Genomic DNA, 24018 nt, shown 5'->3' on the forward strand with positions numbered 1-24018 from the left:
GCAGTTCTCTTCCAAATAACCCCACAAATAACAACAAAAACAATAAAACAGTAAAACTAATTATCATTAATGTACTTAAATTTTCTACATGACAATTTATATTTATGATATTTCAGATGAAATAGTTGCTCAACATGATTTAAATTTATTTGATGTCTGCCAAAAAAGTAATTGGGTGCTTTAGAGGGCTGCATGAATGGGATAGGGATAACTTTTATTTTGATGATTATATGGATTAATATAAACAGACATAAAATTGGGTTGCATTAAGCTATTAAAACTTTTATATGGAATAAGCTGGTCAAAGTAATGAAGTATTTTTTGTAATTGTGAAAGTTTTAATCTACCCCAGACCTCTTTGGCAAAAGCAGTGTGAGATATTGGCATAATTTATTGAAAAGCAAGTAAGCTCTAGAAAAAGCATTGTTGACTTTTTTGATATTGGATTTGGCTGCAGATTCCCACACTATTAATCCATAATCAACCATTGAAAGTTTTTAAAGAATATTGATCTTAAAACTAATTTATTAGAAACTCTCTGACAATTTCACTACAAAATACTGTGACAAACAGCTAACTTTTAACAGTTTTTTTCTATGTCACATAAAAGTTAATAAAAAATTATGCCTGAATTTATCTGATCAACATTAAATAATCATTATTTACCTTAAAGCTGTATTCATAAAGACAACATAAGAGGGAGAAACTGATAACTGATGATTTATTGAATTTTTAATAAGATTCAACTTTCTCAGATATATACTAACAAAGTAAGATCACTTTGAAGTTGATTGGGTTACTGTTACAAATTTTAATGTCATCTGCGTATAAGATTATTTTGGAAAGCATAGGAACAAAAGCCTAGTTTATGTAGCAAATGAAAAATAAATTACTTAAGGAGCTCTAAGGAATATGCTTAGTGGGAGAGAAAGATAAAAAAATATAAATCATTTAACTTTACAGTGTAAGTTCTGAGCAGATAAAAATTACTCAGTTAGACTATTAAGCTAAAATCTATATCATATCTTTATCTCAGGAAATTAAATAGCACAGAGGGAATTACAGAATCGTAGGGCTGTTTGATGTCTAGATAAATAGTATATGTAGATTGCTTTACCTCAAAATATATTATGAACCTATTAATATATTTGATCTTTGTAATATTTATCTTTAGTCTTTATTAGTTTTAGATGATTTTTAAATTAAACAAATTTATAACAATCAAACTTTGTCATAATGAGTTTATTGAAATAATCATACAGTTAAGTATCTACATACAATCATGGAACACCGGGGATGTAAACCACACTTTTGGGAACCTCTTGCCGGTGTTGGACACAAAACGAAAAATCGTCGTTAACGTTTTCAAACTTGGTAGTTCTTCTTCAGACGGTCAAAAAACTAGGAACACAAATCGAATAATGGAACGAATTATTTTTAAATCGAAATCGAATGCTTCACGATGCAGCTGGTTGATCGGACATGCGCATACGGTGCGAGTAGATGGCGATTAAAGGTCTGTGTCGATCAGGGTCTGCCAGGCGGTGGACAAATTGAGTTCTTCTTTATAGTTTATGCAGGTGGTGACGCGGCTGTGTTTGTAAATGGAGATAGCCTCCAACCACCTCAGGTGTTCAGGGTGAGGCGATGTGATGATAAGCCTGGCTTGGTTGAGGGCCGCTTCGATGTCCGGATCGGTCGCGTAAGTTGAGAGAGCCGTAGAATTTCTCCCATGGAGAATATCCGCATTGTGCTCACGTATTCTGATTCCCAAGGATCTCTTGGTTGAGCCGATATAAACAAGGTTTCTGTCAAACCTGTGATCCTTAAGAGGTATGGAGTAAACGCCCGGAAGTCTGTTGGGGTCGGGGGAATCCTTCCCGTTACGGAGGATGTCCAAGATGGTGGGACATCTTCTGTATGTGATCTTAATACGGCACTTGTGGGTAATCCTCTTATATAATGACGCCATGTACGGATTATATGTGACAGGGATTCGTGTCTCATCCTCAGGTTGATTGCCGAAACGCTGTCAAATATAATCCGTACATGGCGTCGTTATATAAGAGGATTACCCACAAGTGCCGTATCAAGATCACATACAGAAGATGTCCCACCATCTTGGACATCCTCCGTAACGGGAAGGATTCCCCCGACCCCAACAGACTTCCGGGCGTTTACTCCATACCTCTTAAGGATCACAGGTTTGACAGAAACCTTGTTTATATCGGCTCAACCAAGAGATCCTTGGGAATCAGAATACGTGAGCACAATGCGGATATTCTCCATGGGAGAAATTCTACGGCTCTCTCAACTTACGCGACCGATCCGGACATCGAAGCGGCCCTCAACCAAGCCAGGCTTATCATCACATCGCCTCACCCTGAACACCTGAGGTGGTTGGAGGCTATCTCCATTTACAAACACAGCCGCGTCACCACCTGCATAAACTATAAAGAAGAACTCAATTTGTCCACCGCCTGGCAGACCCTGATCGACACAGACCTTTAATCACCATCTACTCGCACCGTATGTGCATGTCCGATCAACCAGCTGCATCGTGAAGCATTCGATTTCGATTTAAAAATAATTCGTTCCATTATTCGATTTGTGTTCCTAGTTTTTTGACCGTCTGAAGAAGAACTACCAAGTTCGAAAACGTTAACGACGATTTTTCGTTTTGTGTCCAACACCGGCAAGAGGTTCCCAAAAGTGTAATCATACAGTTTTTGCTTTTTATAAAGTTTTTTCCTACTACCTGTTATATTAATTAATAATAGAAATAATTTGTATAGATGCCACCCACTTATAAGCAATGCATTTGCCCTGTAAGTGTTACCATTTTTTTTCTTATTATTTGTTTAAGAATTATGACTTACCCATTTTACATGGAGTTATTTTTACATAACATGATTGCTTATGATACTGTTTTATTGTTTCAGTATACTCTTTGTTGTTATTTGTTTTGGTAGAAAATAAGTGTGTAGTATTATTATACATAATTCAAAGAGGTTTGATTGATAGATGCAATGCTGATCCATATTATTATACTTGTACTTGTGAACATAACTATAGCAATGTCCAAATATATAGATGCTATATGATGAAAATGTAATAGAATTAAAACCAAATTGGGCATTTTGCCTATAAATTGGAGGATTAATTGTTGTTAGGGAGTTAGATGTGATTGATTGAAAGAGAATGTCAGGTATTCTAAAATGTGAAATTTCTCTTCAAAGAATATGAGAAATACTATGAATATTATGGTTGGAACATCAAAATTTAGGATAATTTTTTGCTAAAAATATTTTCTGATAAGCTTTGTACTAGGAATAAACAAAGAAATTAGTTCAATATAAAAAGTTATCAAATATGAAGATAAAATTCCTATTTGTTAATTAATCAAATAATTATCACTGGTTTATATTTGATTATAATACAGCTAATTAATGATTAAACAATGTAATTTGGTTGAAAGTAGACTGTTAGGCCCCTATATTATGTTAAATTTAATAATTAGAAATAAATTTAGATTAAATTAAATAATTTAGAAGTTTTTGAAAGAAAAGTTTTATCTAAAGCAGAGCTTGAACCCACATTTTTCACATACCAAGCAGATGCATTACTGGTTATGCTACCCAGACCTCCATTCAATCTTGCCTCCAGACCATTATTAAGATTATGTACAGTTTATTGACTTTCCTGACTGGAAATGTTTTATGTTGACAACTCTTATATGGCTAATTGAATTATTCAGATTGTTTAAATATATTTTTATTTTTCCTCCAATATTTTACACAAATAATGAAAGTACAATGTAAAATTAATTATATTTTAATTCTTTTTGCTAGGATTTTTTTATCTCCATCTAAATAGAGAGAGAGTCATACATTTCTTTATTCTCTGATTCTATTTATCTGTGTCTGGAGGAACAGAGGTAAATAAAAATCGAAGATAAGATAAGGGAATGTATGGCCACCTTTTCTATATCCCTTTCCTTCATTTTTTTTTTTTTTCTTTAAATTTTCTACAGCATACATTCAAACATTTTTGCAGTATTCTCTCCTATCTCATTTTTTTTATCTGTCTGTACTACTTCAATCATTTTTCTTTTACTTTTTGTATAATTATATGTTTTTATGCATTATTTTTCTAATAGTTTCATGTTTTTTACTTTTTGTAATGTAGATATTTTTACTGATCTCTAATAATCCATTTCTATTGGCAATGATTTTTGTTTTTTTTTTTTAAATATTTTTTATTTCCTATTTCAGCTACATAGAGTATAATACTATGTAAAATTGTTTTATGTAATAATCCTTTTATTTTTGCAACTGTTTTTACTCAGAAAATTTATTACTCTTTTTCTTCCACATATTTTTTTTTCTTCTCTCTTCTATACTGAGATCATTTATTTGTAATGATATGTATACCTATAATAAAATGTATTAGCTTAACAGAATATGATATTAATTAAAATTACAAAAACTTCATAGTAAAAAAAATGGTCAAAATAATCAACTTATATCAATTCATTATTGATCATAGCCACACAAGGATTAAATTATAATGCAAAAAAGTAAATTTTGAATCATTGTCTATTTGAAATTGTAGTTAAATATAAGTAATTTATTTGTTAAAATTTTTTTTACATAGGCTGAAACTGATTTAAATGATCTCCAACCACTATTAGAATCTTCTAATGCATTAGTGGTATGTCTCTTATAATGTATTTAAAAAATATATTTTTTGAAAATTAAAATCTCAAAGTTTAATATTAAACTATTAAATACATTAATAATGTATTTAATAGGAAATGAGATTTTTATTATTAGAAGAAAAATATCTTGAACAGTTAGAAGATGGAAGGATTATAGAAGCACTTCAGTGTCTTAGGCATGAACTTACACCATTAAAACATAACACAACTAGAGTCCATGAGCTTAGCAGGTATTATTGAATTGCTATTATTATTATATGTTATGTTGCTTTTTTAATTATAAGCTTTAATATCTGTAATTGTCTATTAAACAAAATCTTGAACTAAAAATTAAATATTTTTATTTTTAGAATTATTTATTTTCTTTATAACTAAAAATTAAATTGTTTTAGTTATATGATGTGTGGCACAAGTGATGAATTAAAACTTATTTCACATTGGAAAGGAAAATGCCATTTATCAAGACAGAGACTAATGGAAAAATTACAAGGTATCCTGTTTTCTTCGGAATATTGTTAAATTATTTATTAACTTTTCATTTTGTAATCTTGTAAAAAAAATTACTTTTTATAAACATAATTTTTGGAAGAAGGATATTTGTACATAAGTTTATTTATACTTCAATTTAATATGAAAAATATATCAGGTGATTATAATTAAAATATCCCTTTTCAATGCTACTTAAAGAGATATTTAGCAGTTCAAATGCAATCAAATCAAGATATGGTGACATTTTAGGATGTGGTAGATGTTTCCATAAAAAAGAAATTAGTATTAAAACTCACCACTATGACACTTTTGCAGCTGCAAGCAACAAACATTTTATTCTTACAAGACACTTATGCTATACAGAGATCATAGCAGTGTGGAAGATACTGCTTAATATGATCCACATTCTGAAAGTGTAAAACATGAAGGCAATGAATAGTGTTTTCAACAGTTGACTGTAATTGATCCTTTGTGATGCTTTTCACAAAGCATGATACTTTAAGATTGTCAGATTTGTAACATGTCCTTCATAAAATACAGGGTGTCCAACATGAATCTGACACATTTGAAACTGTTGTAAAAAATCTACCACTCAGGAAGGATATAAAGTAATGCACATTTTATGATAAAAAAAACTCAAAAAGTTTTATTAAAAAAATCAGTGAACCTCTACATGAGCTCCTTTTGTTGCACATAGAACATTGAGACTATACTCCATTTCCTGCCAGGTTCTTTCAAGCATTTCGGGTGTGAGGCAGCAACAGCATCTTGAATGTGCACACAAAGATGTTGAAGGTCATGAATTTTGACACCCGTGTAAACCTTGTCCTTGACAAATCCCCAAAAGAAAAAGTCTAAGGGCGTAATATCCGGTGATCAAGGAGGCCACGGTATCAGTCCTCTGCTCCCAATCCAACAATCGGGAAACTGTGTGTCGAGGAAACGTCAAACATGCAGGCTCCAATGTGGAGGGGCACCATCCTGCTGGAAAATTAAATCTGGCTGCAAATACATGATCTGTGGTACAACAAATTGTTTCAGCATATCTAGATACATAATGTCAGTCACTGTTTTTTCAACAAAGAAAAAGGGACCAATGATCAAATTCCACATCAGTCCACACCACACATTTAATTTCAGGCTATCACAGATGTGCTCTACGATGCAGTGAGGGTTTTGTGATCCCAAATTCAAGTATTGTGTGTATTCACTTTCTCAGATAAGTGAAATGTGGCTTCATTGGAGAAAACCATACATGGTAAGAAGGTTGCGTCTTGATCATTGTTTGCTATTGACATACTAAAGGCATGCGCCTTTAGTATGTCAATAGCAAACAACTGCCACTTTATGCCATCATCAGGTATAATTTCATACAGTAACTGCAGTTTATATGTATGCAAACAAAGTCTGTGGTGCAATACCTTATGAACAGTTGACCTTGGTATCTACAGTTCTCGTGCCTTGTCATATAGACTTCCTTGGACTTCTTTGAAACATTTCTCTCACAGTTTACATGCTTTCATCGGGCATCCCCACATTGCCACCATCATGTGATTTTAATATGGTTCCCTTTATCAAGAAGTGTTGTTTCCATAACTTGAGTGTGTTCCTTGAGGGTGGCTCCTTGCCAAACACGTGATGAAAGTTCCATTGCACTTGAATCATGGAATTTGTTTCAGCGTACCACCACACAGCTTGCACCTGCTCTTGTGGAGAAGCCATTTTGCATTTGACTACTGCCACACCACCTACAGTCACTTTGGTGAGTTTTCAAAATTACCTATACAACTTCCACAGTTTCTCTGCCTAATGGAATGCACAACATCTGATTACTGCCTTGCACTTCAATATGGCAGTCAAAATAAATGTGTCAGGTTCATGATTGACACCCTGTATATTTTTTAGTGTCTCTACAACCTAAAATTACATGGATTAAGATCTGGATAATGAGATAGACAGGCAGTAGGAAACACACAATTGACGACACTGTTGTATTGGGACTAGTTCCTTCAAATAAATTAGTCTAAGGATACATGTGGCTATGAATCTACATCAGACTGTAACAGTAGATAAGAGCATAGGAATCTACTGGAAACATGAGGTTTTCCATGGTCCCAATGCAAGGGTTACAGGTGTTCATTATTTCACTGAAGTAAAAATGTGCCTTGTTTCTCCACAGGATTTTCTTTGGTCTTGGTCTATCCATTCCATTCTGACCAATAAAGTCAATACAAAGGTCAGTTGGATTTCTCTACCAGAAGCAAGCAATTGTAGGTTGTAGATGATTTTGTATGAATAAACAATACACCAATTTTTTCAGTACTTTTTACATTTCCAACTGCCATGACACTGGACATGCACTATTGAAGCCTGCAATATTAATGACTAACTATTCAACATCTATGGTAACATCTTTAACAACTTGTGAAGTGATGGGTTTGCATCTTCAACTGGGTTGAACTCCCAGACATCTGGTTTCCTCAAATTAAGTAATCATTCTTTAGTGTAAATTCTTATGACAGAAAAATTCCCTAAGTGAAGCTGCAGCATTGTCTTTGTTTTAATAAAACAGCTTTACAAGAAATATGTTCTGGCAAGGTGATGCCCATTGCACCTGATAAGAATGACATTGAACAGTTGTGGTTATTTATATACCCAGAACATGGTTGAAAAATGTGCTTATTCAAAGGAAACTACTGTCTTGTTGCTTGCAGCATAAAAAGTGTTTTAGTGATAAGTTTAGGTATTAATTTTTTTTAATGGAAATGTCTTATGTACATTCTGAAATGTTACCATACTAGATTTGGTTGCATTTTGGACTGTTAAATATTACTTTAGACAGTGTTGAATAAGAGTAATTTAATTATGATTACCCATTATATATAAATTTCAAGTATTTTTTCAATGTTGTATATTTTATAAGAAGTGTAATTTTTTAGTATACTATTTTATGTAATATTAGCAAGGTATTTTTAGTTATCTATTTTAATAATACTTTTGAAAAACTAATTACTGTAATTTGGTGAATGTATGAAAATAGAATTAAGAGAATTACGAAAAAACAACCAAACATACCACTATGTAAAAAATAAATAGTGTTGAATTCAGCAGAATTATCAGAAAGTTGTGGAAATCATCAGTGTGCTAGGAAAATTAAACTTGTAATATGAAACATTAATCTACAAAACCATAAACATTTATATGTATAGCATTAATAAATATATTTTTAACAAAGAGGTATCATGAAATATGAGAGGTTAAATTACTCAATAAAAATTAAATTATTCACAGTATTTCAGATAATAATATGCATAAATTGAAATTATCTCTTAACCTAATAATTGTTATCTTTATGCATTGCTAATTGTTATGAATTGGAAATTTCCAATATAACAATACAAATATTATTAGTATAATAATTTCTGTTAATTGTAAAAATATATTTACTCAAACTGGAAGGTTGGATGCCCCCAATCCTTTTTTACAAATTAAGAAAGAGAGAACTTTCACACAAGGGCATTAAATGTGTTTAAAAATAATGTTTTATTGTTGCTTTCAACATATTATAAATATCGTCCTCAGGCTGATATTATTTTCGAATAATCCTTTCAAATAAGCTTTTTTAATTTAAAAACTAATGGCATTAACTGTTTAGAACAAAACATATTTAAATAAACAAATGCAAAGAGTAAAAAATTAAAGTGCATGTGGTGACTACGCACATGTGCCATGATGTGCCATGATCGGGTGCAGAGAGCAGAGCTAAAAGCAATGTTTCAGTCTTGTATATAAACTGACCCACATTTCAGGCAACTCAAGTGTGGGGGAGTTGCATGGATTTAGTAATATGGTGAGAAAGAACCTCCCAAATGTACACCAGGTTCCTCTGATCACAGTACCTGAGCATCACCACCTGGTCCCACAATTATATGTATTTACTTTATACCTAAATTAAACATTTATCTTGCTATAATCTATATAAATAAATACAATGACACAAACTAATTTTAATTTCTCTCATACTTTTGTCCTTATTTAAATTTTTCAAATACTTTTGAATTAAATATATATTGTACATGAATTGCATTTTGTAAATCAGCATCAAAAATATCAGTTATATTTAAAATTAACTCTTTTTCTAAATTGAACAATATAAAAAATTGACAAAAGTTTTTACAAATTAGGAGAAAATTTGTCATAACTTATTTATTTGTATAGTTTAAAAGATTATTTTAGTCACTAGATAAGTTTTTTCGTGAAATTTTTTCACATAATACTTAAAAAAAAATAAAATACAGTAGATTCCCGTATAACACACTCCCATAAAACGTGAATTTGTATAACACGACGAAAAAATTGCGACTAGTACTCATACAGCACAATAAACAGTCCCATATGACGCGTAAGATAAATTTAACATTTTCACATAGTTTGATTTTTTGTTTAGAAAAGCAAATGTATACACTTACCTATTGTTTATATATGAACAGTGAAGCTGACAGTTTAAAGAAGTAGCAGTTTATAAAAAAATAATAATACATACTCATTTAAAGATATAACAGGAAAATAATTTTATTCAACTTAAAATAAAATTATGCACTTCACTATTTAACATTTATTCACTATCAGAAGTATTGACAAATAAGTTCTAATGATGCCGTTTTGTTGATATTGGTTGTACAATACAGATTTATTGCTTGAATAGTCCATAATTTCTTCTTGATTGTTATTGTTATTTAAAAACAGTTCGTTCTCCAGATCATTTTTAGATTGAAAATATGGGGATAGAAAATCATTCAATTTTCTTTTAAATTTCATAAATCGCTCTATTGACAGATCAATTTTCATAAAATGTGTTTCTAATGTTTTGGCTATTTGTAACCCTTTATTTATATCTACTAAACTCAAAGGTTGCTTTGTTGCATTAAAAGTCTGGAGTTCAGATAATAATATGCAGGTCCCAGATTTCCTCCTCATTACTAGAATGAGAACAATTTGCTAATTCTATTAATTCAATTTCATCAATAGCTTTATTGTAATTAATTAATTTGGTGATATCTGTCTCATTCATATCAACAAAACCCTCTCCACCAATATTTTCTCCAGCAGTTATTACATGATTTACATCTGTTTCTGATGGAATTGGAGAATTTGCTGTAATAACGACATCTGGCCATAACTTTTTCCAACAGACGTTGAGGGTCGAAGATTTCAGTTTTTTAAGAGACATGTTTATTATTTCTATGCAGTTTAGTATTGAAAATTCTTTCCAAATTTGCATGACTGTTGCATTTGAGTTACAATCAATTTTTTTAAAATCATTTCAAATGTACGACAAATAAAAAGTTTTAAATGTTTGTATTATTCCTTGGTCCAATGGTTGAAGAATCGATGTTGTGTTGGGTGGCAAGCAAACCACTTTAACATTAGGATGGTTTAAATTTATAGGATGGCCTGGCACATTATCCATCAGTAACAAAACTTTAAAACTAATATTTTTTTGTTGTAAATAATCTTTAACCTCCGGTACAAAACAGTTATAAAACCAATTTCGAAACATTTCATATGTAATCCATGCTTTTTCATTGGCTTGCCAGTGAACAGGAAGCATTGATTTTCCTACATTTTTCATTACATGTGCATTTAATGTACAATTAATTAACATCAGCTTAGTTCCATATTCTCCAGCTGCAGTAGAACACAAAACCAAAGCTATTCTGTTTTTTGACACCTTGAAACCAGAAGCAGAAGTCTCATTTTTTGCAATATATGTCCTGCCAGGCATTTTTTTCTAATACAGTACAAATTCATCAATGTTATAGATTTGTTCCGCTATATAATTGCCCTCCTCTACAATTTTGGAAAAAATTTCAGAAAATCTTTGAGCTGCTTCTGTATCTGCTGATGCACTTTCTCCAACAATTCTCACATTACGCAGAGAAAATCTCTTCTTGAATTTGTCAAACCATCCTGTGCTGGCTTTAAATTTGGGTTTATGCAATTCATTAGATGAAATGCTCTCAGAATATTTTAAATGTTGGTAAACTTTGAGTGCCTTTTGTTTTATGTCAACAATATTTAAAGGTATATTTCTTGAGTAACAGTCATTAATCCATATCATTAAACACTTTTCCATCTTAGGCACTAACATGTTTTTTATTTGAACAACTTTCTTCAAATCTAATAAAGATGTACTAGACAATATGGCTCATATTTTGCTTTCATTTTGTACTATTGTTCGAACTGTTGACTCTCATAAATTCAATTCTTTAGGAATGGTTGCCACTTTCACACCAGATTTCAATTTATTCAAAATTCTAATTTTGTTGTCCAGAGCTATATGTTTTCTTCTCAACTTCTCAGGTATTTTATTTATTTCAGTAGGCATGGCTAAAATATATATTTTTCTTATAAAAATATTATTATAACACATACAATACTTTTTTTATAATTAAGTTACCTGTATTCTGTTTTGACTTACCTTTATTAAAAGAAACTTTATTTGAAACAAATTAGTTATGTATAACACTAACAGTCTGTTTGCAATGAAATAATATTTCAAACTGAATCACATCTCATTTGCATATTGCGACAACCATTACAATTTACAGACTCCTGAATTTGCATAAATTGATCTGTCCCATATAACACGATTTCCTACAACGCAGAACATATCCCCCATATTATACGGGAGTACTGTATAATATGGGGGATATGTTCTGCGTTGTATCTATGTTTTTACTTTTTTGCATCTATGTTTTTACTTTTATTGATTTTTATTTGTATCCTTGCCTACTTTGGACTTTGTTTATTAATAGGACTTATTACACTGGTGTACTTTCTGTTTAGCAAATAGATGAGATGTAAGTCAAAGTCAAAACAAAATATTTTTATTTTTACCTGATGAAAATAAAGCAAATATTTTTATAATAAATAAGAAATTTTTATATTTATTTCTGAATAAAAAAATTACATTTGTTTTAGTTTATTATAGTAGAAATTTGTTAATCTGGGACCTATCAAACCAGAGTTGTGCCACGTTACTGGACGTTTTTGAATATTCACAAAATTTGATAAGTTATGTGCAATCTGAATGCTGCGGACATTGCTGTGCATTTTACCAGGACATGCTGTAATGTTCCTCTGATTTTATTTAAACATGCAATCAGTCTGAAGATGATACAGTGTATGACTATGCTTGTGTTAAGTATTTTTTTAAATCTGCAAAAAGTTAACCTGTTATTACAAAAATCAATAATCACAATGAATCATGTGGATATATTAATTATTTTCCAGACATGTACTGTATACATATGATTCACAAATTCTACACATACTCTGAGTGTGAGAATCTTGTTTTTAGGTGGTGTGTTTTTTTTTTTTTTGCATTGGCATTTGGGAAAGAAAATATGTCAGTCACACACGTTACTTGATATAAAACAGTGCTAGTTCTAACAAAGCAATATTGTTCAGCACAATACAGTGTAGATTATGTATAGTTTACTAAATTACATTGCACAGGAGTTCAACATTCTCCTGATTATTCTTGAGATGAAATTGATGAAACTGCTTCATTCAACACACTCTGAAAAGTAACTGAATTATCAGCTATTTTTCAGCAGGAGTAAGATTAGTGGAGAGAGACATTCTGGATTACTAGATGCTGGATTAACAAATTTCTATTTTATTTTAAAAAAATAATATATTTGGTTTATTCTGTTTAGCTATTATATTTTTATTTCGCATGCTTTTGATGAGATGATCTTGTCCTATGAAACTATTTTAATGATTAAACTATATAAATTATGTGATACTTTGAATGGCAAATTTTCCATCCTTGATAAATAAATATACAATTTTTTGTTTTTGTAATCCTAGAATAAAAACTTTTTCAGTTTAAAAACTTACAGTAATGTATTTAAAATTTTTATGATTTTATATTATAAAAAATGTTACAATAGAAAACTTGTTGACAAAATTATATTTTAATTTGTCAAAACTTTAGCAATAACACAAAAAATATTTAATTTCTCATTTACTGTTATACACAAAATCAGTTTTTTAAATAAAAAGAACAATAATTATTTTTATGTATTATAAGATTATTGCAGTGATTACAATATCTATTTAATTTTTGTAGTTTTTCTGATATAATGAACTTATTTTTTCAAAGTATTTTTATTTTGAAATTTTATGTTTATTATTTGTGAAAGTTTTTTGCTTTGAATAAACTTAACATTTTAGAATAATATATAAAAATAACATATTATTTTCATATAAAATATAGATTTAGGAACTTTGATTAGTATTTTTATGGATTTTCAAAAATAATTATGAATATTACAAACTCTTCATGTCTGATTAATTAAATTATTTAATTTTTTAAAGCATTTTTGCCTCCAACAGTAATGCTACCTTCTAGAAGATTAAGAACATTACTTGGTCAAGCTGTTGAATTACAGCGAGATCGTTGTCCATATCACAACATGAAGCCAGACGATAGTCTTGAAAATGTATCTTTATTAATAGATCATAAATGCACAAAGTAAGTTACATGAATAAATTATTTTTTTATTCTGTAATGAAAAATATAAATACATAATGTAATAATTTAAAATTTTTAAATGAAAAAAAATTAGACAAATGACAGAATTGGTTCATTTCTGTGTGTATATACACTTTTTTGTACTCAGCCATTTCAATGCAGGACAAAGTAGGACATTGCTATTTGTTATTTTTTCTTAACCTTGGTTTTTTGTGTCATTATTTTCTTATAATTTTTCTATTTTATTTTTTTATCCTGTCTTTGGTTATTGCTTTTTTTTCTTTTTGTTTGCTTCTGCTATTTAATTCTTTCAGAGTTATGATTTATTCCTCTCCTTAGATCATTTATAAAGGGAATTTAAAAACAGAATGTAACTAGTTGATTGATTAAATAATATAAATAAATTTTAATTTATAATGTTTTATGTGAATTTAGAATATTTATAATTATGATAAGATTTCATATTTTCCAGTAATTTTTGTAAATATGAATTTAAAATCTATGTTTATTTTTTTAAAGGAAAAAAAAATTAAAATTTTTATTTGGTTAAATTAAAATCAATTCAATAAAATTTATGGATTAATACATTATGAAAGCATATCATATTTATTATGAGGATGATATTAAATGAATTAGTATTTTTTACAACTTTAATTGTTTGTAATGACAAATATGATTCAAACTAGATAGTTCCCCATCATACATGATGGAGGAATTATGTAGTTCCTCTATTGTGTATGGTCTGGGCTTTTGTCCCAGTCAGGTTGGTCAGAGCCTCTTGTTAATATGTTAACATAACATAGGGAAAGAATGAAATGTATTTATCCCATCCTCTTTCCTAGTTAATATATTATATTCCAAGCGAATGCTACTCATTTGTCAGACTAACCTGACCTGGGACAACAAGGTGGACCATGATGGTATAGACACTTTCACCATTTGAGTCTCAGATTCAGAACTGTACTAAAAATTCTAAAGCCTTGAAAAAGTTTCCTTATTGTCTTTTCTTAGTAATAGAGATGTTAATATTTGTTTGGTTTCTTGAATCAGATAAGGCAAATTCTTAATAAAAGATGGTAATGTCAAATGAAATATAGTAGTACTATCTGGTCAACAATCTGACTTTAAATATTATAACAATAAAATTAATAACAATAATTAATAAACAATATAAGGATATTGCTATTAATAATAATAATAATAATAATAATAACATAACAATAAAACATAATCATAAATAATAAATATTACAAAGCGTGGTGAGAGCCCAGTAATTTTACTGATCCATAGGGCAATGCAGGCTGGAGCATAAGCTCCTGGAAGGGACACCCATGCCAGTAAGGTCTATGGGGAGAAATGAAGCTAAGAGTGACCACACCCACATTCTGTGGAGATATTCATCATGGTAATAACTAGATCAAAGTGTGATACCGGCTCGGACGTCGCCCGGGTTAACAAGGTCCGCGTTCGTGGGTTAGGCAGAGGCTCACGTTCGAAAAATAGGTCACAGTCTCCCTTGGTTACCGGTGGCGAAAGCAGCACCGGCCCAAGCATGGCTACTGCAATGCCCTCAACAGATGTGAGGAACCAACCCAGCCTTGGTGTTTCTGTGGCAATGCATCCACAGACCACAAAGGCTGGAAAACCACGCCAACGGATGAAATGGACAGTAGAAATGAACGAGTTTATCATCCGTACTTATTACACCATCACAAAACTGGAAACAAACATGACAGCATACAGACAACAACTACACCATAAATTCACACAACAATATCCTCACCTCACTGTCACCGAACAAAGGGTTGTTGATCAAAAAAGAACAATTATACACAACAACCTTATTCCACAAACAACACTTGAACTTATCAAACAACAGGTTGCTGATCAAATACATCAACAGACAGAAACATCTAACATTAATGAAGATCATGTAACCTGTCAGGATAATCCAGCAACAAGCATTGATAATAACACACATACAACAATTACCACTAATGATACTACAGACACTTCCTCATCCATCACTGATAACATAGACTTGGATTTAATTAATACGCTCTCACTTATATTTCAGGAAACACTCACTAAATATACAGGTACAGATCCCACACAACGACCACGAATACCAAAAATCAACACGTCAAAGAAAGTAGGAAAAACACTAAATTACGTAAACACTCACTTACTACCACACTACATTCATTCAATTTCTACACTCGCAGACATTCATACATTAGTTTATGCTGGAGCAGTCACAGTAGTGACACACCATGGGCTGAAAGTACAATCACAGACAAACACACAGAAAACAAAATTCTATCACAAGCCAGCCTGGCAGAGAAGAATAGAAACACAAATAAATGACATTAGACAGCAATTAGGCAGGCTGACACAATACACTAAAAACAACATAACACCCAAATTAAGGAAACAGCTCAAAAACATTTTCAAGAAAATAAAAACACACACAAAACATGAACATCACAACACACGCATTACAGAATACATTGATACACTAAAACAAAAACTTGCTGCCAAAGCACGTAGACTCAAACGATACAAAACATGTACACTACGAAAACAACAAAATAAATTATTTACAAACAATGAAAAACTCTTTTACAGACAAATTAATAACAAAGCAAACACTGATACACAGCACAGTGGCACACCAACAGAAGAACAACTCACAACATATTGGTCTTCTCTTTGGTCCAGTGCTGTCACGCACAATGCTGATGCAGGCTGGATCGAGGAGGAGAACAGAAACTTGCACAACATACCAACTATGCCCTGTGCTGAAATAAACATACATGATTTCCAATACACTGTCAACAGAACACACAACTGGAAGACACCTGGTGTAGACAATATTCACAATTTCTGGTACAAAAAGTTCACATCACTGCACCAGGAACTAGCTAAACATCTAACACACATCATCATCAATCCACAAGACATGCCAAATTTTCTTACTCAGGGCATCACCTACATGAAACCTAAAAACAACAATACCACAGACCCCACACAATACAGACCAATTACATGTCTTCCAACACTCTACAAATTATTGACATCCTGTATTGCAAACAAAATATACAAACATGTTGAAGAACACGACATTCTAACAGAACAACAAAAAGGTTGTCGTAGAAACCACAGGGGATGCAAAGAACAGTTACTCATAGATTCAGTCATTCTACGGCAAGCACACAGACAACACAGAAACATACACATGGCATATATAGACTACAGAAAAGCATTCGACAGTGTTCCACACAGTTGGCTGCTACATATTCTACACATGTACAAAATACATCCATCACTCATTGCATTCTTTCAAAACACTATGCAGCACTGGAGAACAACACTACATCTCAGGGTTAGTAACACTTCCATACAAACAAACCAAATTTTTATTAGGCGAGGAATTTTTCAAGGAGATTCCTTGAGTCCTCTCTGGTTCTGCTTAGCCCTGAACCCATTATCCAACATGTTAAACAACACGCAATATGGTTACAATATCAGACACGAAAAAACAACACAGTATACACTGTCACATCTCATGTACATGGATGACATAAAACTTTATGCATCCACACAAAAACAACTTCATCAACTCCTACAAATCACACATTCATACACCAAGGACATACAAATGGAATTTGGCCTAGATAAATGCAAAACACTTCACATAGAAAAAGGAATCCTGAAGAAAGAAGATTTTGCACTTGGAAATGGAGACGTTATTGAATCCATGGAAGAGGGCGAGTTCTACAAGTATTTAGGATTCCAACAGGCCAAACTAACAGAACATACACAAATAAAGCAAAGATTAATTAAAGAATACCAAAGTAGGTTAAATGCTATTCTCAGAACACAATTAAATGCAAAACACACAGTTAAAGCAATAAACACATATGTCATCCCAGTACTCACATATTCTTTTGGAGTTATACATTGGACTCACACTGATCTTGAGCAACTCCAAAGGAAAACAAGAACAACACTTACTAAGCATAAACAACATCATCCTAAATCCGCCACAGAAAGATTAACCCTTCCACGTAAAGATGGCGGACGTGGCCTGATTGACATAGTTAACCTTCACTACAAACAAATACAGTCACTGCGAGAGTTTTTCTACAAAAAACAAGAAACATCACAATTACATAAAGCAGTAACTCTAGCAGACTCGAATAACACACCATTAAACTTACACTCTCATAATATGGACACAACGCAACATATAAAAAGCATAGACACCATTAAGCAATCGTGGGCTCGAAAGGCACTCCATGGCAGGCATCCTTATGATCTGGCCCAGGATTTTGTTGACAAAACTGCGTCAAACAGCTGGTTAGCTCGGGGATGCCTCTTTGGGGAGACGGAAGGATTCATGATTGCCATACAGGATCAGATCATAAATACTAAAAACTACAGAAAACACATACTCAAAGATGCAACACTCACAAATGACACATGCAGAAAATGTCACATCATGCCAGAAACTATACAACACATCACCTCTGGTTGCAAGCTCTTGGCACAGACAGATTATTTACACAGACATAATCAAGTAGCAAATATAATACACCAAGAGCTTGCAAAGAAACACAAATTAGTAGACATCCACGAACCATACTACAAATACATTCCACAGACAGTATTGGAAAACAACACGCACAAAATGTACTACGACAGAGCCATAATCACAGATAAAACAATTTACCACAACAGACCAGACATCACACTCATTGACAAACACAATAAAATCACATACATTATAGACATATCCATTCCAAACACTCACAATATACAAAACGCATGCACTGAAAAAATTAGCAAGTACACAGAACTCGCCCAGGAAATAAGGCATCTGTGGAGGATGGATAGGGTGCTTATTGTACCTGTTGTTCTCTCCTCTACAGGTGTCATACCACACACACTACACAAAAGCCTGGGCACATTAGAATTGAATAGAAACACATACATCACACTACAGAAGGCCACTATATTGAATACATGTCATATTGTGAGAAAATTCCTGAATACAGACACACACACTGATACACTTCTTTAATTTCTGTTTTGGTTACTATGCCTTGACTTTGGTCCGGCATAGTACACAGCCACCGGTGTTAACCGAGTATATCTCACTTAACCCAACATAATAATAATACATCAAGAGCTTGCAAAGAAACACAAATTAGCAGACATCCACGAACCATACTACAAATACATTCCACAGACAGTATTGGAAAACGACACGCACAAAATGTACTACGACAGAGCCATAATCACAGATAAAACAATTTACCAGAACAGACCAGACATCACACTCATTGACAAACACAATAAAATCACATACATTATAGACATATCCATTCCAAACACTCACAATATACAAAACGCATGCACCGAAAAAATTAGCAAGTACACAGAACTTGCCCAGGAAATAAGGCATCTGTGGAGAATGGATAGGGTGCTTATTGTACCTGTTGTTCTCTCCTCTACAGGTGTCATACCACACACACTACACAAAAGCCTCGGCACATTACAATTGAATAGAAACACATACATCACACTACAGAAGGCCACTATATTGAATACATGTCATATTGTGAGAAAATTCCTGAATACAGACACACACACTGATACACTTCTTTAATTTCTGTTTTGGTTACTATGCCTTGACTTTGGTCTGGCATAGTACACAGCCACCGGTGTTAACCGAGTATATCTCACTTAACCCAACATAATAATAATAATAACATAACAATAAAACATAATCATAAATAATAAATATTACAAAGCGTTATGAAGTACCATTATCTGTTGAGAAAGAAAGAGAGCAAATGAAGCCACAAACAAACAGACATTGATTTTTATATTAATGATGCTTCAAGAATGCTAATATTTTGAATTATTAAGCAATATATTTTTCTCTGATGTATGGTTTTGTGTGTATAATATAAAACACTTATTTTTTTAGTTCTTTTTTATACTAGTAAGTTTCGATGTTTGACTGAAATGGCTAACATTGTTTAAATTATAATTTATAATTAACAATGATGTGAATTAACAGAATAGAAATTTCAATTTGAGAAATTGTTTATATGATTCTGAAGAAAGTTTTTAACTGTAGTAGCATATTAAAAATTTCAAACTGTTAGTATAAATTAATTGGAAGAAAAAAAAAACACTCACACACATGCACATACACAGTAAACTCTTGATAACTCAAAGTGAAAGGGACAAAGAAAAATATTTTGAGTTATGGAAACTGCCATTATTTTAATGAGATTGTAAATATCACATTACAAACAATATATTTAGATTTAAATACATCATATTTCATTATTTTTTAGATATATGTATGTACAAAATAACAAAACATTGACGCTATTAGTGGAAAAGGTCTGTTATGTGAGTTTATCATCAATGATTCATTGCTTCTTTCTCAACAAAATTTTTGATGTGAATGACTGACTACCTTGAAAGCACCTTGTTTTATGAATGATGCAGCTTTTAGAAAGTTGCTCAAAAAACTTTAAAGCTTTTCTGACTTCCCTATGTTTAGAGGGAGCTGGATATTTGTCTTTGACAGGATTTATTTCTTCCTTGTTTTAATCACTTGTTTTTTGCATTTGGTTATTTACTTTGGCAGTGTTGTCTTCAGATAAGTGTCTGCAGATAGCTAGGTCATTGTCAATGTTGACAAAATCCTTTTCATCCCTCATTTCTGTAATGAGACTTGGCCCAGCCTTTTCAATATAGTCAATGGATTTTTATGGAAATTCTGATTTATTCAAAATGTCAACAAACTGTTGACAAACCTGTTTTTATAAAATAATGTGTAATTGTACTTTGTGGAACTTTATTCTAAGCTTTGTTAATCATTAGCATTTTTACATCTAGAAGGTTTACTCCAAATTTGTATGATCAAAAATATAGAACATTATAATTTGAAATGCTCAGTTTTTGTTCAATAATCTGAGGCAGGCTGCTAAAGGAGGCCAAAAATGTTTGTGTTGAAATAAAAATTTGCAGGAAAAAATGAAGGTGGTCTCTCATTGCTTAGTATAAAAGTTCCAGATTTCGTAGGAATCTACAATAAGCTTTCTGTATTGAAATTTAAAGTTTTAAATGATTCTCTGATCTAAAGGTTGTTATCTAGAAGTTATATTTGATGGTAAAAGTTGAACAGTTATAGTTTTCAGAGTGGAAATTATTAAATGGGCACTGCAGTTGTTGATAAAAAGCGTAATTTTTTTATTTTTGGCAATCATTTGAGTGAACTTTTTTTAGCCAGTTAGTAAAAATTCTGGCATTGTTCATGCTTGACATGCTGCATACTGTATAGGTAATGTCTTTGTATTGTAGAAACATTTAGGCTTTAAAGATTTTCCAATTAAAAACAATAGCAATTTTTTATTCCCTCTCAAACGAAGAGTCATATGTTCTTTGGATTTTTAAACTCCATGACCTGAATCACCTTTGAATACTATTATTTTGTAAAAAATTCATCTGCATTGAAAATGTCATCTGGGCTATAGTTCTGTACAATTTCTGGTATACTTTTCAACAATTACATGCAGTTCCTTTTACACTTCTACACTTTCACCACAGATTTTATTGAAAACTGTTTCATGCCTCTTAAATTTATCCAGTCACCTGTTGCTTCCTTTGAATCCAGTATAACCCAACTGTTGTTCAAATTGTTTAGATTTTTATTTAAGAAGTTTTCTATTGATTGGAATATATTCTTATCTCTACACATTATAACTATAAGTATCCAGATGCTGAAAAGTCCATGATGAAGACATTGTGCACTTTTCAGCATCTGGAAAGTTATACTTACACTTTATTTTCTATTTTGTTCTGTTGTTTGTTGAAGATTTTCAAAATCCTCTTTCTGTTTTTCAACTATGTAGAAAAAGTGTTTATGGAATGGCAAATGTTTTTGCAATTTGTGAATTTTTTTATTTTTGCTTTTCACCATGAACTTTACAATGGATATTTTTTTCTGCTACCAATGAAATCTTTAGTTTTCTCTTGCTTGCCATTTTTATCTACTTCAGAATGAAAATACTCAATAGACTGATTAACTGGTCACTATCAATGATGAAATTGTCAGAATGCAATCAAACTTTACCATGAAATTTACAAAATATGGATATTTAGTTTTAAATAAAGAGTTACATATACCAGGTTGTTCAATAAGTTTTGTCATTCGATAAGAGATGGCACTATTAGGTTTGTCGTTTTATTTCTCTAAAAATAGTACTACTTTTTTATAAACACATGTGATGTTTCACGTAGATCTGTCAACTCGTTCGTATATTTGCAGCTGTTCAAAGTTGACGTGTCGGTGTATTTTTTTACAATGGAAAAAATTGAATATCGTTCAGTGATAAAATTTTTATTTTTGGAAGGTGTAGCACCAAAACAAATTCATGAACGGTTGGAAAGAGTGTATAAGGACTCTTCACCTTCAATTAGAACAGTAGAAAGATGGGTTGCTGAATTTAAATGTGGCCGTACAAGTCTTGAAGACAATCCACGTGAAGGACTTTTAAAAAGTGCATCAGCACCAGAAATCGTAGCAAAAATACAGCATATGGTTTTGGAAGATCGTTGATTAACTGAGAGATTTAGTAGAAGCCCTAAGGATCTCATTAGGCAGTGTGAGCAATATTTTGGCTGATGTTTTGGGTTACAGAAAACTGTGTGCACAATGGGTGCCACATTTGCTAACTATGGAGCAAAAACACATTAAAATGCTACTTTCTCAGCAACATTTGGAGCATTTTAGAAAAAATATAAAGGATTTTGTGCATCGTTTCATTACTATGGATGAGACTTGGGTCTACCATCGTGATCCTGAATCAAAACAAGAGGCTCAGGAGTGGTGTGAACCCGGTACTTTGGCTTCGAAGCAAGTTAGGGTCCAGAAATTGGCCAAGAAGGTGTTAGCGTCAGTTTTTTGGGATGCAAAAGGAATTTTGTTCGTGGATTATCTCCAAACTGGTAAAACAATAAACTCAGACTATTATTGTAATCTTTTGGACCAGTTGGATGTAAAAATTTGTGAAAAAAGACCTGGTTTACAGAAGAAAAAAATCATTTTTCATCAAGATAACGCACCCTCTCATACAGCTCAAAAAAACCATTGCGAAAATCAGCGAATTAAAATACGAATTGTTGCAACATCCTCCCTATTCGCCAGATTTAGCTTCCTCTGACTTCTGGCTGTTCTCACATCTCAAAAAATTCATGTGTAGGAAACGATTTTCATCGAATGAAGAGGTAATAGCAGCAGTGGAAGCGTATTTCGAGTCTTCTGGATTCTCACTTCAGGGATGGAATCCATAAATTAGAAGATCACTGGAACAAGTGTATTGAAGTTCAGGGAGATTATATTGAATAATAAAATGTATTTCAAACCATAAAATTGTGTTTTTCTTATTGAACGACAAAACTTATTGAATAACCTGGTAGACAGACTCATAAATCTGATTGGCCAATAACTCAATAAGTTGTCAAATCACAAATTTGTTGTTTATATTTTGAAATTTAAAAAATAATGATTTTAAAGTGCTAAGATTTGATTGGTCAGTTTGCATTCCAGAATAAGATTGTTACTTTTATATGTAAAATGATGATAAAATTTTGAATTTTATGTTGTGCAGTCAGAGACATAATTTTATACGATATCAATATTCAACTTTGTGATAATATTCATTTCCTAGAAAATGCAAAGGAAAGCAAACAAAATTAGACATGAAATGAAATCTCTGGATATTAAATTCCGAGTAAGTGAAATATGATCTCAAAACTACTTTAACTTATAGGGACACAGAATGCATTGAGTCCACAGGAGTTAATTCAAGAGAAAAATAAAATTGAAGTTAAAGAAGTTGACTTATCAAGAGTCTACTGTATATGGACATACAGTATGCTGAATGGTTTTATTAACTCAAATTTCTTTTCCTAAAAATTACTATTTCTGGGAATTTCTCACTCAGTTTAATATTTAATTTTTATTGTAAAAATATAAATTTTATTCTGTAGGGAAGAATTTCCATGTGAAACAGTTCAAATATTAAGAGATCACTGTGATGAAGTCTGGTTCTGCAGATATTCTAATGATGGCACAAAATTAGCTACTGGATCAAAAGATACAACTGTAATTATTTGGGACATTGATCCAGTAAGTATTAGAATTTTCTGAAAAATATTCTTGTAATTTTTATTA

At 31.7% G+C, this 24018-nt stretch overlaps 1 protein-coding gene across 4 annotated transcripts in view; it reads left to right on the forward strand.

Moving 5' to 3' along the window:
• The window catches only part of LOC136969618 (WD repeat-containing protein 26-like), a 91295-nt gene that overhangs the window by 28765 nt on the left and 38512 nt on the right, over window positions 1-24018 (forward strand). For 2 of the 4 annotated variants that reach the window (XM_067263862.1, XM_067263865.1), the window contains exons 3-8: window positions 2796-2828; window positions 4657-4713; window positions 4814-4950; window positions 5113-5210; window positions 13598-13754; window positions 23835-23973. In XM_067263862.1, coding sequence (XP_067119963.1) covers window positions 2796-2828; window positions 4657-4713; window positions 4814-4950; window positions 5113-5210; window positions 13598-13754; window positions 23835-23973 — 621 coding nt within the window. The remainder of the gene's footprint in view (window positions 1-2795; window positions 2829-4656; window positions 4714-4813; window positions 4951-5112; window positions 5211-13597; window positions 13755-23834; window positions 23974-24018) is intronic. The other 2 variants (XM_067263863.1, XM_067263864.1) reach the window with 2 other exon arrangements.

Source organism: Centruroides vittatus, unplaced genomic scaffold (genome assembly GCF_030686945.1).
Source record: "Centruroides vittatus isolate TY-2023 unplaced genomic scaffold, ASM3068694v2 contig_18, whole genome shotgun sequence".
In the NCBI taxonomy this organism is placed as follows: domain Eukaryota; kingdom Metazoa; phylum Arthropoda; class Arachnida; order Scorpiones; family Buthidae; genus Centruroides; species Centruroides vittatus.